The sequence below is a fragment of the Diabrotica virgifera genome, chromosome 6 (assembly GCF_917563875.1).
Source record: "Diabrotica virgifera virgifera chromosome 6, PGI_DIABVI_V3a".
NCBI lineage: Eukaryota > Metazoa > Arthropoda > Insecta > Coleoptera > Chrysomelidae > Diabrotica > Diabrotica virgifera.
In genome coordinates this window covers 197,589,602-197,617,465 of record NC_065448.1, presented here as the reverse complement: position 1 = coordinate 197,617,465, position 27,864 = coordinate 197,589,602, and the positions used below count along the sequence as shown (strand labels likewise).

Here is a 27,864-nt window from a genome sequence, read left to right as displayed (position 1 = left end):
AACTGTTCATTCAATTTCCATCGGCTTCTGGAATTATAATTTATGTGAAAAGAGCTTTTATATTACTAAGTTATTTAATTATTGATAAACAATTACTTATCTAAAAATTTTAATTAAAAATTAAAGATTTTGTTGGAAAAACCCGCATTTTCCGGGGAAAATTTTCGTCGAAGTAAATCGGGAAAAACACGTCTATGCAGAATTTAATTACGGTGAATTTTTATTTGGGTGTTTTTGGTGTAAAGTTAAAACTTTGGAGTTATAGAGCAAAAATTGAAAAAAAATCACGATTTTGGGGCATCATTTTGTTTATAAAAAAAAGTCGCACACTATCTGCGGACTTTGCATACCTATATTATTAATATATACAATCATAAGATTCGATTCCAGCAATAAAATTGCTTGTTTTGCCAAAAATGGCCTATTGTTCGATAATCTGTCCAGACTAACACTGATCTCCATAAGCGCAATGTTGCGTTTTCAACGTGAAACAAAGTATAGTAATAAGTAAAAAGGAGTACTGAGTATCACTATCTTAATCCCACATGGCGTCACCATTCTAAATGACAATAAATGACTTTCCTGTCTTTTACATTAACAATAACATAACGGGAATTGTATAATACTTAATTTATAGTTATAAGTAAGAGAGAGGCCTAGAATGTAGGTAACTTAACCAGTATATTGATATGTTGCAGGAACTGGATGCATCTGGCTCGGCATGTGTTGCAGTCTTTGTATGTGGCAGTTTCGACACATCAACCTATCTTCCAAAGGATAACAGCGCTTGTCGGGTTCGTCCGTTAATTGCATGCCACATTCTTCGCATATGTAGCAATCAACATGAAAATCTTTATCCATTGATACTACTCTAACTGTTTCTTCTGTACCCTCTACGGGTGTAATACCTAAAATACATTATACAGTTAGAAACGGTAACAGACCTCATAATGGGGAATATAAAATGAAACTGAAAAAATGGCAAAACCTCTCAATTTTTTCGTCCAGCATCGATTTGTACAACAACTTGGGATTAGGCTCATTGCACCCTCTAGTTCATTTTCTATATTGAGCCGTTGTACGCTTTTGGTTTTTTAAGGGTGAAAACTACCCCTAAAAACTACTTATCGATTTACATAAAAATTTGGGATTAGGATCATCTCACCCTGTACTTCATATTTTATAACATGATCATGGGTGTCGATTATTTTTAAGGGTGTAAACTACCCCTTATTGTCAAAAATTATATAAAAACATTGTAAACTTTAATATGGGTAAAATTTGGTTTTGATTGGCTAAAAATAATGATTGTTTTATGGTTTAGGATATAGTATCATAATATTTCAACCCTTAAAAACCACCCTTAAGAACATTACAATTTTTATAAGTAGATAATTTAATAGATCTATACAGAAAAAAAAAGTAGAATTAAAGAATTACAAAAACATTTATTTACACAAAAATACGAATTTAAAATATGTAGAAGTACAAATACAAATAGTTTTAAGTCATCTTCCAGTATACGAGCCAGTTCTGTGGTCTCTTTTTCTTCTTCTTAACTCAGGCGAGACTCGTTAGTCTCTGGCACTTGGTCATAGTTCTGTGGTATTATACATGCATTGAAAATGTTCCATAAGCGGACTATTCGAATATTTCGAAAAAAAAAAGTTCGTTTTATAAACATAGCTCCTTCATTTTTGGCGATAAAAAGTTTTTTCAAAAATAATTTTGTAGGATTTTTGAAGAACTATATTTATTCATTTTATTTATTAAGCGCAACAGGCCTTGTAGGCCTAGGGCTAAAATGTTTACATTTCTGATTACATAAATAATATAATAAATAACTTAATATAACTTACATAACTTATAAAACTTATACATTTTATTTAATTACACTTCAGTCTTTTTATACACTCCTTCACCACCTCTCTCCATCTCCTCCTGTCCAATGCTAGTTCTTTCCATCTCTCAAAGTTACTTTTCTTCAAGTCTTCATACACACTGTCCTTCCATCTTTTCCTTGGCCTGCCTTTCCTCCTCTTTTGTATTGGTCTTCGTGAGAGTACCATTTTTGGCATTCGTTTACTTCCCATTCTCTCGATGTGCCCCAAGTATCGTCTTCTCTGTGCTTTGATCGTCGTCGTGATCGTTGGCTCTTGATATAGTTCTTCCAATTCTTTATTGGTTCTTCTTCTCCACTGACCTTCTATTTTCACACCTCCATATATTGCTCTTTGCATTTTTCTCTCCCATCTTTCTAAAAGGTCTTTTTCTGACTTTTTGAGCACCCATGTTTCGCATGCGTATGTTACTGTAGGTCTGATAACAGTCTTATAAATTCTTATTTTTGTTTTTCTTGATACGTATTTGGATTTCAATAATGTGCGTAATGCTCCATATTTTTTATTTCCTTTAGCTATTCTTGCCTTTATCTCCCCTTCTTCATGACCATTTTCATCTATTTTGGCTCCCAGGTAAATAATTTCTTTGGCTCTTTTGAACGAGTATGTTTTTTCTCCATCTATTTGTACTATGATGTTATTCTTTTTTTCTTTTTGGATCTCTCCCATTATCATATACTTTGTTTTTTCTTCATTTATTTTAAGTCCGAATTTTTTGACTTCTGTTATTATATTTTTCATTAACTTTTGTAGTTCTTTTTTGCTTGTTGCTAATAGCGTCAGATCATCTGCAAATGCTATGCATTGGTGGCCGTCTTTAAATATCGTTTCTTCCATGTTTATTCTGCTTTTCCTGATTATTCCTTCCAATGTTAGATTGAATGCCGTTGTTGATAGTGGATCTCCTTGTCGTAATCCTTCCTTGGTTTCAAACTTTTTGGATGTATACCCTTTCCAAGCTATTTCGTTTGTTGTGTTTTCCATCGTAATCTTTATCATCCTGACAATTTTACTTGGTATCCCCAATTCTTTCATCAGTGCGTACATCTGCTGTCTATTTACTGTGTCGTAAGCCTGCTTAAAGTCTATGAACAAAGCATATAGTACTGTTTTATGTTCGTAACAGGTAGTCTGTATTTCTTTTAAAGGCAAATATTTGGTCAGTCATTGATCTGTTGTTTCTAAAACCTGCCTGGTATTCTCCCAGTATTTTTTCCGAATATTGACTTAGCCTTTTTCTTATACTTTGTGCCAAGATTTTGTAAACTATTTCTAATAGTGCGATGCCTAGGTAGTTTTCGCTATCACCTTTTTTATGTATAGGGCATATCCTTGCTATGGTCCACTCTTCTGGCATTTTTTCTACTTCTCATATTCTTTTTATCAGGTCATAATATGACCTTAATATATTATATCTCTCTCTGTAATCTTTTCCCTCCTAATTTTATCATTTCGGCCGATATTTCTGTTATTCCTGGGCTTTTGTTATTTTTCAAGCTCTTTATTTCGTTCTTTATTTCTTGTTCTGTGGCTATTGCTATTGCTATCTGATCATCTTCAATTTCATGGATTGTTTCCTTTTGTACTTCGCTCTTATTTAGCAGTTCTGTGAAATAGTTTTGCCAGAAGAACTATAAGACTGTGTAAATTAAATTCCGTTAGATCCCTTACTTTTTAATTGGGGTGGGTTTAAAGGGTTCGAATAACCGGTTGTTTGCTCGTAAATAGAGGTTTTAAACAGCCATATCTCGCTAACTATTCACTGTAATGAAAATTTATGCACAATATAAATTTAGCTATTAAAAAATCTACAATTTAGTAGTCCATCATTTTTTTTCTTATCTCCAGTATTTCGGAGATATTTCGAAGTATAAGGTGAAAAAAGTAATGAAGAAGTACTAATGAGGGTCAACAAAGATAGAGAACTGCTAAAGACTGTTAAACATCGAAAAATGTCTTATCTGGGACATATAGTGAGGGGAAGTCGATATAAAATATTACAATTGATCCTTAAAGGCAAAATAGAGGGCCGTGGAGGTGTAGGAAGAAAACAAGTTTCTTAGTTAACACGTTGACGGACAGAACGTCTATAGATGTCTAATTACCATTGATGTTATGTGACACGACGTCTATAGATGATATTTTTAAAATACCGAGTTCTGACCAAAAATCGGTGTCAAAAAATGTCAGATTACATATTATACAGATGTATATTAAATGTTACCGATGTCCGTGGTCGTCGTTCACATGTTTACAAAAAATGTTAAAAAACTTATTATTTCCATAAACTATTCCTCAATTATATCCGTCAATTTCCCTATTCTACTTTGCAAAATACATATAGTGTCACAACACTTGCTTACTAATTTGACGCACTGTCCGTCAACGTGTTAAAAAACATTCGTGAATGGACCAGATATCAAAGGCAGGTCAAAGAACTTGAGGAATTACATAACAGCGATTGTTCGCAAAACAAAACATGTTTTTATATTTTTTGGGTCATTCTAAGTAAAAAATGTACTTACAAGTTTTTTCGTAGGATGCATAGTTTTCGAGATAAACGCGGTTGAACTTTCAAAAAATCGAAAAATTACAATTGTTGAACCCGAATAACTTTTGATTAAAAAATAAAATAGCAGTTCTGCTTGCCGCATTTGAAAGTTCAAGTCAAATTATACCGGTTTTGATTATTTGCATTGCTAAAAATTAATTTTTTTATTGTTAAACAGAGCTATAAACAAACAGTGTTTCCCGTGCCCAATGCATGCGTTTTAATGCATGCTACGTAGAAACACCTGTTCGCTTACTCGTTCGATTTTAAATGGGAAATGCATTGAAAACATCACTCAAGCACTATGTGTTTATAGCTTTAACAATAAAAAAATTAATTTTTAGCAATGCAAATAATCAAAACCGATAGAATCTGACTTAAACTTTCATATTCGGTAAGCAGAATTGCTATTTTATTTTATAATCAAAAGCTACTCCGGTTCAAAAATTGCCATTTTTCGATTTTTTGAAAGTTTAATCGCGAAAACTATGCATCCTACGAAAAAACTTGTAAACATTTTTTGCTTAGAATTACCCAAAAAATACAAAAACATGTTTTGTTTTGCTAAAAATCGCTGTTATGTAATTCCTCAAGTTCTTTGTTTATAACAATCTTATCGACATCCGGATCAACTGTTACCCAAATAATTCGTGTTCTATGGGTCAAAATACATAAAAAAAAACTTGTTTAAGTCCATCTGAATAAAGGAGGCCGTTGTACCCCCCTGGCGACAGGAATATTACCTTTAGATACATTATAGATAAAAATAGAATATAAATATGATACCTTTTCCACAGGCTGCACATTTAGGAGCAAACATCCTATGGTAATCATTCACGCAATATATTTTATTGTCAACATCAACAGTAAATGGAACACCATCCAAACATTCGTTGCAGATACAACACCTGAAGCAACCTGGATGATAAGATTTTCCCATCGCTTGTAAAATCTACAAAACAAAGTTAATTAGATGTGGCCTGGAACTATTTTATGTAGCAGAAAATAATGGAAAGTATCCACCAATATGTAATAAGAAATAATTTCGATTAAGGCTGCACCTACATACATTGGGTCCGTATTTCTCCGATCCGACGTCGGATTAAAAAACAAACTTAAGGTATTAAAGTGTAGTGCCTATTACACTGCAGTGGGAAGCCCGATCCGATATCGGCCTACGTCGGACTGAGTAGCTTCTCCGGCTTCTCCTATCAAACGTCTTTGGTTTCATTCGGACGAGATCGAAATGGCAGATAGTTACACTTTTATAACAAAGAATTTTTTATAATACCCCATTTTTATTATTTATAGGACACAATATAAAAAGTGTTTTAAAAACAATTATTTTTTAAATCAAAATGTCAATTTTAAAAACAAAAAGGATTTCCGATACATTAAAAATACGATAAATACATACAAAAAGAATCGAATCCGAGCCTCCTGGGTGATTACAGTGGAACCCCGATAAGTCGGCCTCCGATAACCCGGACCGATATTCATCAGACAAAACAAACATTTTGTCACTTTGAGGTTTTTACCAAGAAATAAACAATATTCTCCGGCTAACCCGGATCGGCCGTGGTCCCGATTAATCCGACTTTTGAGGTTCCACTGTATAGGCATTCACGTCGGGAGACGTCGGATCGGATCGGAGAAATACGGTTCCAATATAGGTGCACCCTAAGACAAAGTAAATTTAACAAGTCAGTTTCATGTCGACTGTTAATATTAAAATAGTTTTTTTATAAAAACAAAATAAACCCAACTTTTATGACCATTTATGTACATCATTTTCCAGTGCAGCATGTGTAGGATATAAAGAACTAAATTATTTTAATACATCCATGCATAAGATGATCATTATTAATCATCATTATTGGCGCATTTAATGCACATATTATATAGTGAGCATGTAAAGGTTGGAATACGAGTACATTTATTTTTTCGTAAATGGGCGAATTTGAAAATAAATCCCGAAACACGTCGTTTTTATTTTTACAGTATTACAATTATTTTGGCATACCTATATACCACACTAGTGACGTCATCCATCTGGGCGTGATGACGTAATCGATGATTTTTTAAATGAAAAGAGGGGTCGTGTGATAGCTCGTTTGAAAGGTTATTTAACTATCTATTCAGTAATATAAACATTAACATAATTATTTGCAGTGTCAAAAAAAATTTGAATTAAATTAATTGACACAAAAAAAAAGATTTAATATAATTTATTTAGTTCAAAATACATTTTACTGCTGTCAAAAAAAAAGAAGAAAATGTTTATTTAAAAATAAACATTGCTGTTCGCTTAAATTAAATGTTTAAACTGCCAAGACGCAGGTGGGTCGCAGCTTTAACATTTAATTTAAACGAAAAACTATATGTATTTATCAAATAAACATTTTTTCCTGTTTTCTGAAAGCAGTACAATGTATTTTTAATTAAATAAATTAAATATATTCTTTTTGTTTCAATTAATTTAATTCAAAAATATTTTTTTGGGCACCCTGTATAAATAATTATGTTTTTGATTATATTGCTGAATAGAGAATTGAATAACCTTTCAAATGAGCTATCACACGACCCCTATTCTCATTTTAAAAAATTATTGATTACGTCATCACGCCTAGATGGATGACGTCACTAGTATTAATTAGTATTAATTAATTAGAAATTATTTTATTTCAACCTTTACGTGCTCACTGTATAAAAACTAAAAATTCACATAATTTGAATTTTTTTGTTATTTCATTTTTCATGTTTAATAAAGGTTCAATTTTCAGTGTTCTTTGTTTTGCTTCATACTATACCTATATTTAAAAAATTATGAAAATTAGGGAATAGAGAAAATACAGTGTGTCTGTCTGTCTGTGTTTTCTGAAAGAATATTATTATAATATAAAAAATATATTTTTTCAACCGCTTCCGATATGGAATTTGAAACGCGAATAATAATTAGTTTGTTTTACAAAAAGTTTTCACCAAGAATATTAAAAAAATAACAATAATTTTCAACATTACCATTTCCATAATCAGATGTCCACAAATGGCACACTTCTCGGCAGTTTGCTGGAATCCAGAATACTGCAACAAAAAATAATTACATTGAATAACATGAATTTAAAAAATTCATACTGAACATCAAATAAACATCTTAATTAAAATTAAACATTAATAACCTATTTTTTCCAAAAAACTTAAAGACGTATACATATTACAAAAAGAATTGAAAATAGAAAACTTATGAAAAAGAAGTAGAAGAAAATATAAGAGTGCAGGCAAAAAATAAAAATGTATATAAATACATATAATAAATGGGCGAAGTGGATGAACCATGTTACAGAAAATGAAAAATAGAAGAAGAGACTTCCATAGACATCCTATTTCATTCAGTCCTATTCTGTAACTTTTAACAAATCGAATAGAAATGACCAAGTCGAATCGTAATTACCCAAAATCGGAATGTTTGATATCTATCGCGTCATTTTTGTGTTTGGATTGGTATTCTGTAACTCATATCGTAATGAGTTTAAATCGAAATCTCTTACTTCTATTTCACGCGGTTCTGAGGTGGTGGCAACCCCGCATTAACCAGCGAAATTAGTGTTCTGTGACCTGTTTGTTACTGGATCTAAATTTGAACTATGACACCGTTGCCATATTCTCAATGTTTTCATACTTTCTTCATACTATCGTCAAGTTTCGAAAAGTAAATAAAATATTAGTGTAAATACGAGATGCAAAAAGCTCAAAAGAGGATAAATGGTTTTAAATTAAAGTTAATTAAAATTGGTACAAAAAAGAAAATAAACTGGTAAATAAAAAAGATAAGTGAAGATAAGAAGTATACATGCTTTTAAATCAAAGATATTTAAATTGATGTTATTAATTCATTATTATTAATAAATTATTTAAAATCGATATTACTAATAATATGTAATCTTTAAGATTCGATTCCAGCTGCTAAAACTGCTAAACAACTTTTCCAAAATGGCATCTTTTCTATAATTTGTTTAGACTATGAGCGTTGACTGATAAATATACAAGTATACTGGTATAATATATGTATCAATCAACGCATAAGAAGTCTTTCGTATGCTATTCTTGTACATTATACCATTGATTGAAATTGTAAAAGAAATAAGTAAAAAAAAAGAATGTGTGTGTACTTTGTACGCACGCAAGAAGTTATACTTCTATTATATGATTTCTTAATAAACAGTTTGTTTTAATTTTTTTTTAAACACCAAACTAATTTTGTGCTTACCGCTTTCAAAAAAATAAAAAAAAAAAGTATAGGATTGCTCCGGATTCGAACTCAAGACCTCTCGATTTCTGGCCGAATGCTATACCAAATACGCTACGAGGACTGTGTCTGTATCGGTTCGGACGTACCTAATGACAATTCACGGTAACAAACAGACCTATTCTGTTTGTTACCGTGAAGTATAATAAATATAAGGTATGGTGAAGTATAATAAATATACAATAAAATGTTTTAAATAATACTCATCTTACTCCTGAGGAAGACAAATCCAAAGACACAAAAATTATAATAAATATATTTACTAAAAACGCTAATATATTCTTTTCACGCCTTTTCTTGCACTGATATATTTATATACTTCGTCTAATTTACTAACCGTTGCACGTCATCCGCGTCATAGCCTGTGACGTCGCATGATACCAATACGAAATATTTGGCGGTAGGTGTGATCTTTTTTAGAATCATTTTGCCGAGTACACTGGAATTACAGCCACTAGACATATTTTATTATATACGCGTAGAAATAATATTTGAAGATTTCTATTAATGTTAACCTAAAGAAATACACAATAATATGTTTCATTTAATTTGTATAAATGGATTATACGAGTAAAGCGTTTTTATGAAGCACATTTGTTCGGAACACACTGTAACTGTAATCAAATGAAGGTGACATTTTAGAATAAATTGGTAACATTTATTTGACAGTTGCGGTGATGACACTTCATATTTGTTTATATTCTTTACTAAAGTATCTGTTCTATTATATTTACTGTTTTTATTATTTACTTTACTATAAAAAGATCCTCTACTATAAAAATATAAATTTCACCTAATTTTATCAAGACTTGGAATAATCGAGGTATCTGACAACTTTTTTAGTTGTTATTGTAGACGTATACAAAGAAACCTATCGGCTTCTCACAAGAGTTCGGAGCCGTTTCTTATTAATTAAACAATGCAGTGCAAAAACGCTTGCACTGCAAATCTTAAATGATTATAACTTAATTCTTGTTCTCTATTTCTTAAGTTTTTATTTATTTACATTGAATATTAATTTGTTTTGTTGTATAATCCACGTTTACAATAATTATGTGATCTATTTGATTTAAAATGGATTCAGGATTTTTTTATACTTTGGCAACTATGTCAACTTAGATCTCTGGCGTAGATAATGACGTGTAACGGTAAGTAAATTAGACGGACTGTACATAACTTGAAAGATTTAGCAACTAAACGACATACTGTCTGTGTGCGCATGCGCGCAGAATTATGAAATTTTACTCTCAATCGCGCCTAAAGAAGTATAACTTCAAAAAGTATGGCAACACTGTGAGCGGGAAACATTCAGATGCCAAATAGCAAATAAATAAGGTTAGGTCCAATTCACACTAGTACAACATGTCTAAATGAAATATATAATTCTCTAAACAAATAACACCACAGACTAAAAATTAAGCAGCTAAAAAAAGGTACAAATACTATTAAATAAGTAGTAATCAATTATTTTTATATATAAATTATAAACGTCAAAACAAAAAATGCGCTTGCGTCAACCACAATTCCGATAATCGAAATCTCATCTCGACAGGGGTAAATGCTGTCGAAGTGATTTCTATTCACTATTACGATTGTAGAGATTCCGAAGTAGTTATGGAATACGGATTTGGACTACATATTTTTATTCGACTTGGCCACTTCTATTCGATTTTACTGACTTCTATATCATCGAAATGAGTTACAGAATAGGCATCATTATAGTGTGATAAGTGATACGTGGCAGGAATTTACTGGTCAACTGAACCATACGAAATGTTTACAATATTAGTCATATCTTGTGAAACTCTCTGTATAAGCAGCATAACCCTTTATTGAGAGGATCCTTTAGAGCAGTTCTATTGGAAAGCATAATAATATAAAGTCGTTATATTTAAAATACAGAAATTTAAGTCAAATTCCGGAATAAATAGAAGTCATAGGAGGCCTTCAATGTTTTAGATTAATTGGACATATCCAAAAAAAGCCCTTGTCCTAATTCAAATATTAATTACGTCAAGATTTTCGAAAATGTTTAATCGGAACTCATAAAAACCTCATAAACTCAACACTATAAATTTCAGTAGGTATTATTCACGGTTGAAACGTTCAAGGAAATTGATCCCGAAGCACAAAAAAGAGGGCTTAAAATAAACGAAACAAAAACTAAGTACATAACCATCAAAAGAACACCTGAGAATGAAAATAATATAGCAATAGACAACTATACTATTGAATGTGTGGATGTCTTCACATATCTGGGCACAGAAATCAATCAGAAGAATTCCGTAAGTAGCAAAATTAATGCACCTATTTCCAGTGGAAATCGTACATAGTATGCTAATAAAAGATTGATGGCATCGAAATTATTAGACAAAAGAACTAAAATGACTATCTACAAAAGCTTGATTAGACCCGTAGTAACTTATGGTTGGGAAACCTGGGTAATGACGAAAAAAGGTGAAGCCCAACTCAGGACATTCGAGAGAAAGATACTGAGAAAAGTATATGGCCCGGTGCAAGTAGACGAGGCAACGAAGCATTAAACCTAGGAATTTTGTGCAGTAAGATGAATCGTCATGCAACTTTTTGCATTGGATTCGTGAGAGTGTCAGGCAATTTTGTGAACTAAATTGATCTCCGGCAAAAAATTTTTTGCATGAGAAAAAGCATCTTTAAAGTGCATCTCGAAGAGATGGACAATAAAATATTTAGGAAATTTTTAACTAACTCAGGAAATATTGATGGAAATGAGTTCAATTTTTATTCTTGACGTTTTTGGAGGTCACTGAACACGAATTTCATGACGGCGATGGTCTCCGAGGTACCTGGTGTCCAGGATGGAACTCGTCGCCTGGGACAACCGAATGATTCGCGGGACGATCGAATAATTCGAGAAATGAAGATTGGATCGAAAAATTGAAAAATACGTTTTCAATATTTTTCAAAAATGTATCAAATTACACTAAACACGACCACCCCACTCCACCCCCCTAGAGGTGTGGGGGGTTGGGGGGGGGGAGGGTAACTTTAAAATATTAAATAGAAACCTCATTTGTTATTGCAGATTTGGATTGCTTACGTAAAAGTAAGCAACTCCTATTCGAGACATTTTTTAGAATTGTGGATAGATGGCGGTATAATCGGAAAAAACGATTTTTTCGTGATACCATAGGTAAATTATAGAAACGGTCTAATATCTCGAGAAATACACTTCCAAATAAAAAACGAAAAAATACGTCTTTTATATTTTTTAAGAACCTATCGAATAACATAAAACACGACCCTCCACTCCACCCCCTGCAGGTGGGGTGGGGTGTAACTTTAAAATCTTAAATAGGAGCCCCCATTTTTTATTGCAGATTTGGATTCCTTAAGTAAAAATAAGTAACTTTTAATGTAGACATTTTTTCGAATTAGGGATAGATGGTGCTATAATCGAAAAAACACTATTTATTAGCGCCATCTATTAACAATTCTAAAAAATGTTTCGAATAAATATTACTCATTTTTTCATGAGGAATCCAAATCTGCAATAAAACGTGGGGATTCCCATTTAAGATTTTAAAGTTAACCCCCACCCCACCTCCAGGGGGTGGAGTGGAGAGTCGTGTTTTATGTTATTCGATAGGTTCTTGAAAAATATTAAATATGTATTTTTGGTCTTTTATTTTTTAAGTGTATTTCTCGAGATATTAGACCGTTTCTATAATTTACCTATGGTATCACGATAAATCGTTTTTCCGATTATAGCGCCATCTATCCACAATTCGAAAAAATTTCTCAAATAAAAGTTGCTTATTTTTACGTAAAAAATCCAAATCTGTAATAACAAATGGGCGTTTCCGTTTAAGATTTTAAAGGTACCCTCACCCCACCTCCAGGGGATGGAGTGGGGGGTCGTCTTTAGTGTCATTCGATAATGAATTCGATTTTTAAAAAATATTAAACGCGTATTTTTCAGTTTTTCGATCCAATCTTCATTTCGCGAATTATTCGATCGTCCCAGGCGAAGAGCTCCACCCTGGGCACCAGGTACTTCGGAGACCATCGCCTCATGAAATTTGTGTTCACTGACCTCCAAACCCCCCGAATATAAAACGTGAAGTCATTTCCGTCAATATTTCCTAAGTACTAAATTTTTCATTTTCCATCTCTTCGAGATGCACTTTGAAAATGCATTTTCTCATACACAAATTTTTTTGCCGGAGATCAATTTAGTTCACAAAATTACCTGACATTCTCTCGAATTAAATGCAAAAAGTTGCATGACGATTCACCTTACTGCACAAAATTCCTAGGTTTTGAGCTTTTTAGTGCTTCGTTGCTTCGTCTAAAGAGGAAGACGGCACATAGAGAATCAGGAGAAACGATGAGGTTAATGAACTGAATGAAGGGTATGATATTGTAAGATTTGTGAAAAGTCAAAGACTGTCATGGCTGGGACATGTTCAGCGACAAGAAGATACAAAAACGACAAAGAAGATATTAAAGTGGAAGCCGGTAGGAAGGCGAAAAAAACGGGAGGCCCAGGGCGAGATGGTTGGATGACGTGGAAGATGACCTGAAAACCTTGAATATAAGACAACGGAGGAGAAGAACACAAGAGAGATCTGAATGGAAGGACATAGCCAGACAGGCAAAGATCCATCCAGGGTTATGATACCAAAAGAAGAATTATTCACGGTTACTTTTGGAATCTATTACCCGCAGATACGGGAGCACTAGAGACCAGAGTATGTACCTATATATCTAGAATAAACGCTAGTACTTCCTTCAAAAACTTCTGAAAATTTTCTCCGACTTAACAATATTACCCCATCAGTAACAAAATGTTTTCATAGTGTAAGTTTTTATAATCAATAATAATCATAGTCCACAGTACATCGTCCTTTTTGAAAGATGATTACAAAAGTCTTAAAAATGGTCATAATTGCTTCGTTTGAGTGAGTCTACCACTTTCTGAAAAATTTTAGAGTGCAGGTTGGACGCGTTTCCGCGTCCCGCGTCAATAACATATTTACGTTATCGGCCTAACGAACCGCGGCTGTAAATTTGTCGGACAAGAGATCGACAATATTTATTAATTAAATGTAAGTACTTTAAATTGAAAATTAAGAATTTTGTAATAACAATACATACTACCGCCCTAGAGTGACATTTTGCGGGTGTCGGGCTCTAAGATTTTGTTATTACAAAACTCTTAATTTTCAGTAGTAATTGCACAAGAGCTCTGAAATTATTGAATTTTTCCCGAGTGACACTTTGACAGTTTTAATTTCACGAGCCGAAGGCGAGTGAAATTATGTCAAAGTGTCACGAGAGCAAAAATTCTACATTAATTTCAGAGGTCGAGTGCAATTTGTTGCGATTATTTCATGAATAAAACTGTTCAAAACCAAAATTTTATTGTAATTTATTTATGTAAGTACCATTAAACACACAGTTTTTATAAATATTTGACGATTGAAAGTCATCACTTTTATAATTTTTAAAACATTAATTGTCATTAATGTCACTGAATGTATTTTTTCGTAGCAACGAAGGGCATCTGACGTAATATACTTAACGACGGGAGATTATCAAAAATTATCGATTTAATTCAGATTTCTGTAGCTTTCTATTGGTCAGAATCTCCTATGAATGAAATAATCAGTAGTAATTGCACAAGAGCTCTGAAATTATTGAATTTTTCCCGAGTGACACTTTGACAGTTTTAATTTCACGAGCCGAAGGCGAGTGAAATTATGTCAAAGTCTCACGAGAGCAAAAATTCTATATTAATTTCAGAGATCGTGTGCAATTTGTTGCGATTATTTCATGAATAAAACTGTTCAAAACCAAAATTTAATTGTAATTTATTTATGTAAGTACAAAGTACCACTAAACACACAGTTTTTATAAATATAATATGACGATTGAAAGTCATCACTTTTATAATTTTTAAAACATTAATTGTCATTAATGTCACTGAATGTATTTTTTCGTAGCAACGAAGGGCATCTGACGTAATATGCTTAACGACGGGATATTATCAAAAATTATCGGGTATAATATCACAAGAGAGTGAGAATAAATTGAAAATAATGCGACAGTTTTTCGAAAATTTGTTGTCTGGCAATAGACACGAGAGCCGGCAGGGCTCGAGTGGCTATTGCCCAATGACAACAAATTTGAGTAAAAATGAAGCATTATTTTCTTATTTATTCTTACTGTCGTGTGATATTCGTAAGATTATTTTTTAATACGTATATTATGGATATTTTCTTAAATGTGACAGTTGTCAAAACTAGGAAACTGGTTGCCATTAAACAGAAACAATCTACTTAAAAAAATTCTATCAGTAATTTTCTACAGTAGATAATTCTCAGTATAATTTTAATCTGATTGGACATAATTAAACACGTGATCAAATATCTTACTATACGATTGGAAGTTAAAATCATGAAAAAATAATCACCTTAATTTGCATTTCTGTAGCTTTCTATTGGTCAGAATCTCCTATGAATGAAATAATCAATTTAATTTACTTATAGTCTAAGATACGATATAAGGTCGATTTGCACCGATCTGTTTAATGGATAAAAATTATTGGATATGTAATTTAGCATGTTAACAATTACAAAAAACAAGGGTTGTTCGATCTAATCTTGTTCTAACTATATTTAATTAATAATTAAAAAATTACATTTTTTTTATGAATTAAAAAAAATTCGACCCTGGCAGATATTATTTCAGATTTTTTGGATCATTCTAAACAAAAAAGGTCTTTTGTAATTTTTCTCTAAGTTGATCGTTTTCTAGTTACAAACAAATTAAAACTGAAATAAGAACGAAAAATGACGATTTTCAAGGCTCAAAAACATAAGTATAAAATATCATTTTTGAAATTACGAAGTACCTAAATTCAAGTTCAAATCTTATTCTATCAGTTCTTGATAAGCCTTTTGGACTTATTTCATTCTGAAATATTGTTTTTTAGTTGTTAATGCCCGTCTCCCCATAAGAAACCTCCCTTATTAACAATTAAAAAATATGTTTTAGAATAAAACATGGCTAAAATTATTATCGGAACCTGATAGAAAAAGGATTGAACTTGAATTTATGTACTCGATGATTACAAAAATCATATTTTTTACTTGTATTTTTGAGCCTTGAAAATTGTCGTCTTTCGTTCTTTTTTCAGTATTAAATTGTTTGTAGCTCGAAAACGATCAACTTTAGAGAAAAATTACAAAACACCTTTTTTGTTTAGAATGATCCAAAAAATCTGAAATAATATCTGCCAGGGTCGAATTTTTTTTAAATTCATAAAAAAATGTCATTTTTTAATTTAGCCCAGTAAATGAATGGGAAACAAAGCGATGCCGTGTAATTTTCAGCGGCAACTCCGAATTGCATGAAAATTTGGATTTAGGTTCTACTTACCCTCCACTTCAAAATTGAGTTTGTGCCGTTGGTTGCTTTTACTTGGGGTGACAGTCACCCCTTCTCGGGGGTGAAAAACAAGATAAGCCCGGAAATGGATAAACTGACTGATTATAAGCAACTTTCATTCTATAGAGTTTTTTTATATAAGTCAATACTTTTCAAGTTATTTGTGATTGAAAATGTTTATTTTTCGACAGAAAAACTACGTTTTCAGACGGTTTTTCGCAAATAGCTCAAAAAGTAAATATTTTATCGAAAAAAATATTCTTAGCAAAAATGTAGCTTAGAAAAAAACGAAAAGAGATGTGTAAAGACTATAAATCCAGCAAAAGCAAATTTGTAGCTCATGAAAAATATGTTTTTATTCGTCCAATTCCAAATCAAATATTTCATCGTGAAATAACCAAAAAATAAAGCACTTTTCGGGAAAAACCTATACTAAATTTTTTAAAGTGTTTAAAAATAGCTTTCTTCTAGTTGTTTATAAAAGTTTCTAGCTTTAAAAATAAGCGAGTTACACTCAAAATAAAGTTGGCTCCCTTTTTTTTGGTAAAAAAAATCATGAAAATCTCCCCGTGTTTAGCTCCCCAAATGAAATTAGTCGTTACCGCTTTACAAACAATTTACTTGACTTATCTTTTATATGATCTCTCAGTATCACCGGTTTAAAGTGCTTATTTTTTAAAGAGTTATAGTTGAAAGGGCTTGAACGAGTCACTAAACAGCCATATCTTAAGAATGTTTGTCTTACAGAAAAACAAAGTGAAACTAGCATATTTATAACAGCAAAACCTACATTTTTTACTCGTTTGAGATTTTTCATATCACTAATAGTTTTTAAGTTATTTTGGAAAATGGAAATTTTTCCAAAATTAAAAAAAAATTTACTATAAAACCAAATTTTTTCAAAAATAAGCACTTCAAACTAGTCAAACTTACAGATCATATAAACAATATACATACATTTGAAGTAAATAGTAAAGCGGTAACGATTAATTTTATTTAGGGTGCTAAATAGAGGGAGATTTTCACGATTTTTCTTACCAAAAAAGGGACCAACTTTTTCTTCTGCGTTACTCGTTTAGTTTTGATGCTAGGAACTTTTGTAAAAAATAAAAATAAAGCTTTTTTTAAACACTTTAAAAAATGTTAATAAGTTTTTCCCGAAAATTGCTTAATTTTTCGGTGATTTCACGTTGAATTATTCTATTTGGAATAAGAACGTATTTTTCATGAGCTACAACTCTGGTTTTGCTCGGTTTATAGACTTTACTGATACACCATTTTTTTAGTTTTTTTATAAGCTACACTTCTGCTAAGAATATTTTTTTCGATAAAATATTTACTTTTTGAGTTATTTGCGAAAAACCGTGTGAAAACGTAGTTTTTTTGTCGAAAAATAGACATTTTCAATCGCAAATAACTCGAAAAGTATTGACTTACATAAAAAACTTTATAGAACGAAAGTTGCTTAGAATGAATATGCTTATCCATTTCCGGGCTTATCTTGAACGTATGTTTTTTCACCCCGAGAAGGGGTGACTGTCACCCCCAAGTAAAAACAACCAACGGCACAAATTCAACTTTGAAGTGGAGGGTAAGTAGAACCTAAATCCAAATGTTTATGCAATTCGGAGTTGCCCCTGAAACTTGCACTCCAAAACGGTCATTTTATTGGGCTAATTATTAAATAAATATAGTTAGAACAAGATTTGATCGGGCAACCCTTGTTTTTTTGTAATTGTTAACATTCTAAATTACATATCCAATAATTTTTATCCATTAAACAGATCGGTGCAAATCGACCTTATATCGGATCCTCTACTATTATATTTAAATAAAGATTGTCGATCTCTTAACCGACAAATTTACAGCCGCGTTTCGTTAGTCCGGCAACGTAAATATGTTAATGACGCGGGACGCAGAAACGCGTCCAACCTGCACTCTAATTTTTTTCCAGAAAGTGGTAAACTGGCTCAAACGAAGCAGTTAAGACGATTTTTAAGACTTTTGTAATCATCTTCCAAAAAGGATGTTAGAAAACTTTCTAACATATCGGTAATTATAATTTCTGCTTATACAATCTCAATATACAATTCATCGCATCTTTGACTATTTCAAAATGAACACAACTGCCTATTTTGTAGATTCAAATTAACTAAATCCGAGAAAATATCGCATTTCCTTTGGCCCCCCTTTTTGAGTCTTTGATATAAGAAGTGTTGCGCTATAAAAACATTCGATTCTAAGATATTTCTTATTTCTCACAGTTCCAGCCGAAAAAAAAACAGTTTTATATCCTAACTTCACCATGTGTGGACTGTTAATTGGAATTGGAAAATCAAGCTGTTTCGCTGTTGCATTTGTTTGCCAAAATTAATAAAGGCCTTTTGTGGTACCGAATTACATTAGGAGGTTTTGTTTACTCTAAAACTTAAATTAGATACGCATATGAGTTTGATAAATTGATTTCCCTTCTTGTTGCAAACGCCGAAAGAAAGAAGAATTCTTATGCTCTTAGTCGGTTTTAGTTTCTTAGTCAGTTATTAGCCACCTTACGAGCTAAACGGTCCCGTTTTTAGCTCAACTCAGAACGTATTCTCGCGGCTCGTATTTCTTATTACCATTACACTGTCACTCATGCGAATTATTTATCTCACTATTTATCTCATTCTAGTGAATCACTACTCACACGATTGACTCTCATATTCGCAGTTCACATTACTCTCAATTCTACATAGCAAATGTATTGTGTTTTGTAGTTAACCCAGTAATAATTATATTGTACAGTGATTGTGTTAAATAATAAAATAATTATCCCACACATTTATTAATCATTTCAACACCGATTTACACCTTGCTTCGACTCGACAAAGATTATCAGACTCTACATTATCAACCACTACAGAAGCTGGTTCCTGTCTTGTGTGAAGGATAAGAAATATACACCAGGTCCATTTAACAACTGGTGAAGCGTTCTGCACAGATGATGTACTGTGGACTATCATTTGTCTATTTGCATTGAGCATTTGCATTTAGCATATTATGTTAGTAAAATCAATAAAACAGATTTTAATTAAACTAAAGTAAAATTAGTGTTAATTATTAAAAATATTTAAATAAAATCATAAATACATCATTTGGAGTGGGGCTTACTAGGTAATCTTCTTCACAGTAGACCCTTCCATGCACATTATAAAATGCTTTTCCCCTTAAAGCTCTTCCGCAAGAACAACAAATAAAACAGTTGGTGTGATATAAGTTGCCCATAGCTTGACATGCTTGCCCTGCACCTGTTACTTTCTCTCCACATGTATGGCAAATACCTGCAATAAAAAAAAACAAAATTAAAATTATTCATGTTTTAAAGTAACTTTTAAAAATATTTGAAAATTTAATTTTGAAAAAGACTCAAATTTATCCATCACACTGTGAATGGTCCTCTGAGTAAGACAAATTCCACTAAGTCTTTATTGGAAGCATAGATTTATATATTAACATTTAGACAGAGTGTCATGTAGAGCGAAGTGATGACACTATCTTTTTTTCTCAAAAACGAACAATGTGGTGCTTACAACGTTAAGGTTAAAAAAACTCTTGAATAGAAAATATAAGATATTTTCTAATATCTGTCAAATATTAGGCAGAACTACAAAATTCAATATTGATAGATTTCAACTTGCAGATTTTAAATCAGCCTATCGACGGTGTAATTCTAATAGCCTATATTAGTCCAGAGAAATAAGGTTTTTGTCGGGACACTTGAGCAGCCAGGTTGCAAATGGATTTTTTGGGTACTATATACCTAATACATTATAAATACAAGAATGCCCGTCACAGTTCGGACGAGAATTTTAGTTATTAACAAATAAGGGTCAAAAATGGCAGTTTTTTCGTTTAAATCGTTACAGGTACAAATAGGGTAATTATATATAATATTAATATTTATTACAAGTAGGGTAATTATATATAATATTCGTATTTTAGTAGATCAGCCAAGGTTTAAAATGGCACTTTTTGAATTTTGGTCTTATCATTTTTTGCTTCGGAAATTGCAATTAAAGACTAAAATTTCAAAAATAAAGAATATGCTATACCTTTTGCAAAAATGGCCTTAATACTTTCATATTGCATGAAAAGTTGAGTCAAACATTCCATATAATGCACAAAAAATTTTAAGACGATTCGTCAATTAGTTTAAATTTTATTCAATTTGTTTATCGCAAAGAGCTTTTTTTTGCAATATTATTGTTCAGAAAATAATAATGACATAGCAATTCTGTGGAAACCACATGCAAAAAGAATAGTTATTTTTTCAAAGTTTTGAAAAAATCATTAAAAAGATGTTTTTATCACTCCGAAAAAGTTTAGCAAAATAGAGTCATTTTTGGCTTATAAATAATTTTAATAGCTTTGTTAATATTGCCTATATAGTAAATCTACTTTAGGATTTCAAAAGCTGGTATTTTTACAAGAATTTTCAGAAAAAAACTTTTTGCCTAGGTTAATTAGGCTCAAAGTTAGCCACTTTTATTATTTAATTCGCAGTTACTTCTATATACATCAAATTCTCCTGTAAGCCAAGCCGCACACCAAAGAAACATGAAACGAAAAACATGAAACATGAAACGAAAAACATGTTTCATGAAACTAAAACACTGCTAAACAAATCTCAAAGTCCGCCTACCAATGAAACGAGTGTGATTCATGCTCATGACACATTTTTATTTTCGGAGAGTTTCATAAATGGCCGGACGTATATTTGTTTAGCAGTGGTTTATTTCCATGAAACGTAATTTACGTTTCATGTTTCTTTGATGTGCGGTCGGGCTAACAGTGTTAGTTACCATACTACTCCGAAACGACTTGGCCGATTTTTATGAAATTTTACACATATATCCTACTAGACAAGGCGAAAACGGCGGGTTCGTTGGGAAAAATATTCCCATGAGATTTTTTTGCATAATTACATTCGTGAGACATCCCAGAACAAGGTTTAAGAAGTCGCCCACGTGAAAAGTGGGCCAAATTTTTTTTAACAATTTTTTTTTAATCAAGTTGCAAAAATCAATATTTTTTCCCGGACAATTTTTTTGTAGATTTTTTGGACTATTCTGGATAAAAAAGGTCTCTTATAATTTTTTTTTTAAAGTTGATCGTTTTCGAGTTATAAGCAATTTAAAATTGAAAAAAACGAAAAATGGCGATTTTCAAGGCTTAGTAACTCAGTTAAAAGTTATTATTATGAAAGTCAGAAAGTGACTAAATCAAAGTTTAATGCCCTCCCTACAAGATCCCGAAGAAATTTTTGTCATTATTTTATTACTAAGCTGTTATTTTTAAGTAATATTATTGAGCGCCATGCACGTGGTAGCAACCCATAAATGCTGAGTGCGAGAGAGATGCCACTCCAGCAGTCCAATTGTGCATCTTACTTGCACTCACATTATTACCTAAAATGGCGCTCAATATTATTACTTAAAAATAACAGCTTAGTAATAAAATAATGACAAAAATTTCTTCGGGATCTTGTATGGGGCCATTAAACTTTGATTTAGTCACTTTCTGACTTTCATAATAATAACTTTTAACCGAGTTATTAAGCCTTGAAAGTCGCCATTTTTCGTTTTTTTTCAATTTTAAATTGCTTATAACTCGAAAACGATCAACTTTAAAGAAAAATTATAAGAACCTTTTTTATCCAGAATAGTCCAGAAAAGCTGCAAAAAAATTGTCCGGGAGAAAATATTGATTCTTGCAACTTGATTAAAAAAAAATAAAAAAAAAAATTTGGCCCACTTTTCACGTGGGCGACTTCTTGAACCTTATTCTGGGATGTCTCACGGATGTAATTATGCAAAAAAATCTCATGGGAATATTTTTTCCAACGAACCCGCCGTTTTCGTCTTGTCTATACAGGACGGAGAAGAGGTTTTAACCTCTTTTTTATACCCATAAGTTATAAGGGACATCCCCCTGACATTTTTTTTTATTTTTTTTTGACAAAATTTGTTAACCTTAATTTTATATGATGTAGAATTAAAAAATACATTCAACCCTTAATTTTCACTCTTTTATCACCAACCCCTATTTGATAATAGCCATCTATATATTTACATCTATAAAAATTCTCCTGTCACAGTGTTAGTTTCCATACTCCTCCGAGACCGCTTGACCGATTTTTTTGAAATTATATAAATGTATATTCGGTAGGTCTTAGAATCGGTCGTAATCTATTTTTCATATCCCTGAGTGATAAGGGGAGTTCCCCTTAACATTTTGTAATGTTAGGTATTAGGTGGGGTTGTGTGTACATAACATACTCTCTAAGACTACGAGTACATACAAATTAAAAAAATTATGATCAAAATCCATCAACAAGCTCCGGCGACATTAATCGCAGCATGTGTTTGCCGAATCAATTTCATTTTTTGAGTGTAAGAATTTTATTAATTCCCCTCCACCGACCACGAATTAATTTCGTTCGGACCCCATTTTTAAAACTTTATTAACCACTCTGTTGAGGATCAAAGTTTACTCAAACTTTTACACATAAACTATATATCTCCAACTTCAAAATAGCTCAAGTTAGGTTGCTTCATTGTTATAAACAAAGTAGCCCTCAATTAAATAAAACAAAGTGGCTAACTTTGACCATAATTAACCTAGCCGAAAAGTTTTTCTTTGAAAATCCGTATAAAAATACCAGTTTTTCAAATCCCAGTGTAGTTTTAGCCTACAGTCAATATTAACAAAGTTATTCAAATTGTTTATAAGCCAAAAATGACTCTATTTTAGTAAAATATTTTGTGAGTGATAAAAATGACTTTTTTATGATTTTTTTAAATGCGTTGAAAACATGACTATTGTTCTTTCATATTGTTTTTACAGAATTGCTATATCATTATTATTTTCTGAACAATAACATTGCGAAAAAAAAGCTCTTTGCGATAAACAAATTGAATAAAATTTAAACTAATTGACGAATCGTCTTAAAATTTTTTGTGCATTGTGCGGACTGTTTGACTCAACTTTTCATGCAATATGAGAGTCTTAAATTCATTTTCGCAAAAATTATAGCAAATTTTTTATTTTTGAAATTTTAGTTTTATTTTGCAATATCCGAAGCAACAAATGATCGGACCAAAATTATAAAAGCGCTATTTTAAACCTTGGCTTATCTACTAAAAGAAAAATATTATAAATAAGATATTTAAACACCCTATTTTTACCTGTAGCGATTTAAACGAAGTAACTCCCATTTTGACCCTTATTTGTTAATAACTAAATTTCTCGTTCAAACTGTGACAGGCATTTTTGTATTTATAATGTATTAGGTGTATAGTACCCAAAAAACCCATTTGCAACCTGGCTGCTCAAGTGTCCCGAACATGGTATATTTTTGCCTTATTTCCTTGGTGTATATCTGCCAAAAGAGGTTCTTTCCAGTAGGAGGTTTTTTCTGTTTTTTACAATACCCCGTAAAAGAAGCAATAATATAATACTTTGAAACAATACAACAGCCAGAAGTCATTGTTTTTTATAACTTTATAATATGATAATATAAACAGTTTATAATTTCATAATATGTAGAAACAGTATTAACAATTGCATAACTAGGAATAGATATTACATAACAAAAACTTGTACCTAAGCAAAGCTATAAAGGTGGTTGGAGAGCAATTTTTGTATAAAAAAAATATGTGAGAATGTACAATTCTTATTATAATTGATGGATTCAACCGTTACTTGATGGAAGTTCATTTTATCTCACAATAAAACACTGAAAAACGTTTGTTTTTCTATACTTCCACAAAATTTATTACAACTATGTTATTACTACAGCTGTTTCGGCAAAGTGCCTTTCTCAAGTGATATATTTTACAATGTGTTTGCCTTTTTAAGTCTTTAACTGAAGAGGTTGAGGAGTGGGGAGCTGTTTGTCTCGAGTTGGTCATTCAGAATTATATCTGTATTTTTCAATTTATTAATTTCCATTGATTCTAAAAGTGATAGCTTAAGGCCTTTATTTTGAATATGTAGAATTTGAAACTCTTCATTGAAAGAATGATTATGATCTAGAAGGTGAAGTGCGTATGTAGAAGTGTCTGTTTTTCTATTGTTGAAAGCCCTTTTGTGTTCTGCTATCCGTTTGTCAAAAGTTCTGCCAGTTTGACCGATGTAAGTTTTCGGACAGTCACCACAAGTTAGTTTGTACACACCACTCTGTAGTTGCTTTCTCTTTCGGCTTTTATTGTTTTTAATATGTTTGCTTAAGTTGTTGTTAGTTCTGAAAGCTGGTGTTATTCCTTTCTTTTTTATGTATCTGGCTATTTTTGTTGTTATTTTGCCAGTATATGTGAGAGAGCAGAAGGTACTGGGTTCTTTCTGTGGTGGTGGATACACTAATTTCAAGGCTTTCTTATGGAGTTTTTGGTTTAAAATGTTGTTCAACTGTTTGTTCGTTATATCCATTGTTTACTGCTATTTGTCTAATGATATTTAGTTCTGTCTCGAAGTTATTTTTTGTCATAGGAATTTCTGTCAGTCTATGTATCATGCTATGGTAGGCTGCTAATTTGTGTTGTGTAGGATGGGATGATAAATTGTGTATAGTTGTGTCAGTATGGGTAGGTTTATGATATACGGAGAACTCATGTTTGTTGTGTAGTCTGGTAATCGTTACATCTAGAAAGTTTATGGAATTATTCTGTTCTGTTTCTATTGTGAACTCAATATTACTATGAAGTGAATTAATGTATGATAGAAATTGGTCAAGTTGTCTGTTAGTTCCTGTAAAGCAGACTAGTATGTCATCCACGTATCTCCACCAATATAAGAACTGTTTAAATAAGGGGTGTTTAGAAATTGTTGTTTCAAGTTGGTTCATATATATATATATATATATATATATATATATATATATATATATATATATATATATATATATATCTGATAGTAATGGGCTTAGAGGATTACCCATAATAAGTCCTGCACTGTTGTTTGTGTAAATTTGATTATTGAATTCAAAATAGTCTTGATTTATGCAAATTTCAAGAAGGTGTAAAATTTCAGATGCAATGATCGGATTTGTACTATTATGTTCTAAAAGGTTTTTAACTAAAACAAAAGTTTCTGTAGGAGGAACACTAGGAAAAAGATTTTTTACGTCAAATGAAATTAGTCTGGAGTTGTTGGGCAACTGAAAATGTTGTATTTTATTAACTAGTTCTAGTGTATTTTTTACGGTGAATTTAGGTGAAAATTTAGTGTATTCTGTAATAATATCTGACAGTTTTTTTGAAAGTTTATATGACGGAGCTGTATAAAAAGGCAAACACATTGTAAAATATATCACTTGAGAAAGGCACTTTGCCGAAACAGCTGTAGTAATAACATAGTTGTAATAAATTTTGTGGAAGTATAGAAAAACAAACGTTTTTCAGTGTTTTATTGTGAGACAATTCTTATTGTTGCAATTTAACTTGAATATATTATCTAGTAAAATCAATACCATTTTAAATGTGTTTTATCTGAAATTAAAATAATATATATGTGTTCTATTAAAAAATGATTGATCATAAACAAGAAAGGTCACCAGTCATGTTCTAATTATAGAATATGATTTATAAGCTTTATAGCTGCTGATTTATAGGATTTCCCAACAGAATTGTTTAGATAGGAAACTAATACTTCAGGAAACTTCAACTAGAAAAGTTAGGAACTACTTTAGAAGGCAAGCTTTTAATAATTACTTACCAAAATACTCCCCTTCTTCTTCATGTTTTTCCATTTCCTCCTCAATTTGCCTAGTCATTTCTTCAATTTTTCTTTCAGCCTCCGTAGGTCCCCTTGGTTTTGGAGGTGTAACACTGTATGGTAACAAATTTTTACCAGTCATTTTTAACCTGCCTCCAGGGTTGCTATAGAGACTAGGGGTTGGGCTTGGAGCCGGAGATGGTCGTTTATCCACTTTTTGGGGTAATGGAGCTGGTTTTTTAATCTCTTTAGGTGGCACTGTTTTTGTTGGAGTCTGAGCAATACCAGTAGCTACGGATCTATCATAATTTTTGGCTGATGTAGTCTGAAATGGGGTATTTGTATTCAATGTTGTATGGGACACATTTCCGGTCATACACACATAGTCACTGCTGTTCAATTCTTCTAACTGTTGCTGTGTTAAACTCTTAGAAGGCGATTTATTATAACTATTATATGGTGATTGAGGTTGAGCTTTACTCATATTGGGTGCTTGCATAGGGGTATACACAGAATGTTGAGAATACTGATAATTGTAAGGTGGAGGTGCATTTGAAGGAACTTGGGGCCCTGGCATGGCTCCCAAACTCTTTTGAGACATATGTAAATTTTCATATACAGGTAGCCCATCTACTTCTGCGTTATGTCTATTATTACCAGTTGGGACCTGAGGTTGGGCTTTTCTAAAACCTGAATTGTTGCTAGTACCGTAATAAGGCATCTTTTTAGAATTGTACTCAACATTTTCATAGACATTTGAATTTGTAGCCATACTTGCCCTAGGGCTTCCTGAGTTTTGTGATGATCCACTAAGTGAATGTGTAGGACTTGCTGTTATAGGGACTTGTGGTTTTGCACACTGTACATACACATCATCTTCATCGTAAGTTTTTTGGCTAGCAATTGTCTCAACACGTTTGGGTGTTGCATATTTTGAACTAGCTATAATGTTGTTTCTTTCATACATAGCATATTCCTGTTTCTGAATATCCCTTTGGTCCCTGGTAAAGCTTTCTATTGCTCCAACTGATTTCTGTTGGTAATTGGGTACTGATGTTTCTGCACTCCTCATATAACGTGAATCCTGATCATTAAGGGACATATACTGCACTTTTTGAATAAAAGATTGATCATCGCCAGGTAAATTTCGATCCATATTCGTTGTTTGGAAAGTCTAGAGTTCTTATCACACTATAATATAACAAAACATTACACCAACTATGCACTACTTATTAATTATAATCTTGAATAAAAATAAAAATTATCGATAACAAAACTTCTGTTCTGTCATTGTCAATTCTGTCAATCAGTAAAATTTTGACAGTTGATGTTGTGATTATTGACATCTCATACCACTGGTGGAGGCGTCTTCTTTTTAAAATAGGTCACAGGTCACAAGTGAATGATTTATGGTTGGCGTCAATGGTGTTTTTGAAAATTTGTAGAAATATCAGCTTCTAATAACTTTTCAGTTTGAAACATTTCTCCTAATGTCAAATATCTAATTGGTTTAATACTATATGCCTTTTATATTACAATTCTACTCCAGATTTTTGGAGAAGTTAAATTATACAATATTAATTTTTTTTCTTGCATGACCGTTATACATTTATTTTTATATAGTAAAAATTATGGATAATTTTTTTAATCTCAGTGATCTCAGCGAATTAAAAAAACATTTCATTGGTTTGGTTCTGGTTCTGTTCTAAATACTCCAATCCAATACTTTGGATTTAGGCAATTCTTTATACACCTAACATAATGATAGATCATGAAAATATTGTCAAGTTCAAGGTTATTCGATCAGCTGTTTCTTGTTTTAAAGTTAGTAAGTTTAATTTATTATTAATTATTTGGTATTTGGTTGGTAGGTTAGGAAATTAGATAAATAGGTACTTAATATTATATCATATACTATA

The 27,864-nt window shown here is 31.7% G+C and overlaps 2 protein-coding genes across 4 annotated transcripts in view; one reads left to right on the top strand and one right to left on the bottom strand.

Moving 5' to 3' along the window:
• Positions 1 to 141: 141 nt before the first annotated feature.
• LOC126887106 (LIM domain-containing protein jub) lies at positions 142 to 27,226 on the bottom strand. 2 transcript variants are annotated; one of them, XM_050654447.1, is made up of 5 exons: positions 25,946 to 27,226; positions 19,322 to 19,512; positions 7,474 to 7,536; positions 5,239 to 5,404; positions 142 to 908 (listed from the first exon to the last, which is right to left on the bottom strand). In XM_050654447.1, the coding sequence occupies exons 1-5, from the start codon at positions 27,099 to 27,101 to the stop codon at positions 673 to 675; spliced, it is 1,812 nt and encodes a 603-aa protein (XP_050510404.1). In that variant the 5' UTR covers positions 27,102 to 27,226; the 3' UTR covers positions 142 to 672. The 2 variants fall into 2 exon arrangements, with proteins under 2 accessions (XP_050510404.1, XP_050510405.1); XM_050654448.1 differs by having other exon boundaries at positions 143 to 908; positions 19,343 to 19,512.
• A 480-nt stretch (positions 27,227 to 27,706) lies between these two features.
• Positions 27,707 to 27,864, top strand: part of LOC126887104 (deoxyribonuclease TATDN1-like) — a 42,785-nt gene continuing 42,627 nt past the window's right edge. The window contains exon 1 of one of the 2 annotated variants that reach the window (XM_050654442.1): positions 27,707 to 27,769. In XM_050654442.1, coding sequence (XP_050510399.1) covers positions 27,717 to 27,769 — 53 coding nt within the window. In that variant the 5' untranslated portion in view covers positions 27,707 to 27,716. The other variant, XM_050654445.1, reaches the window with a different exon arrangement.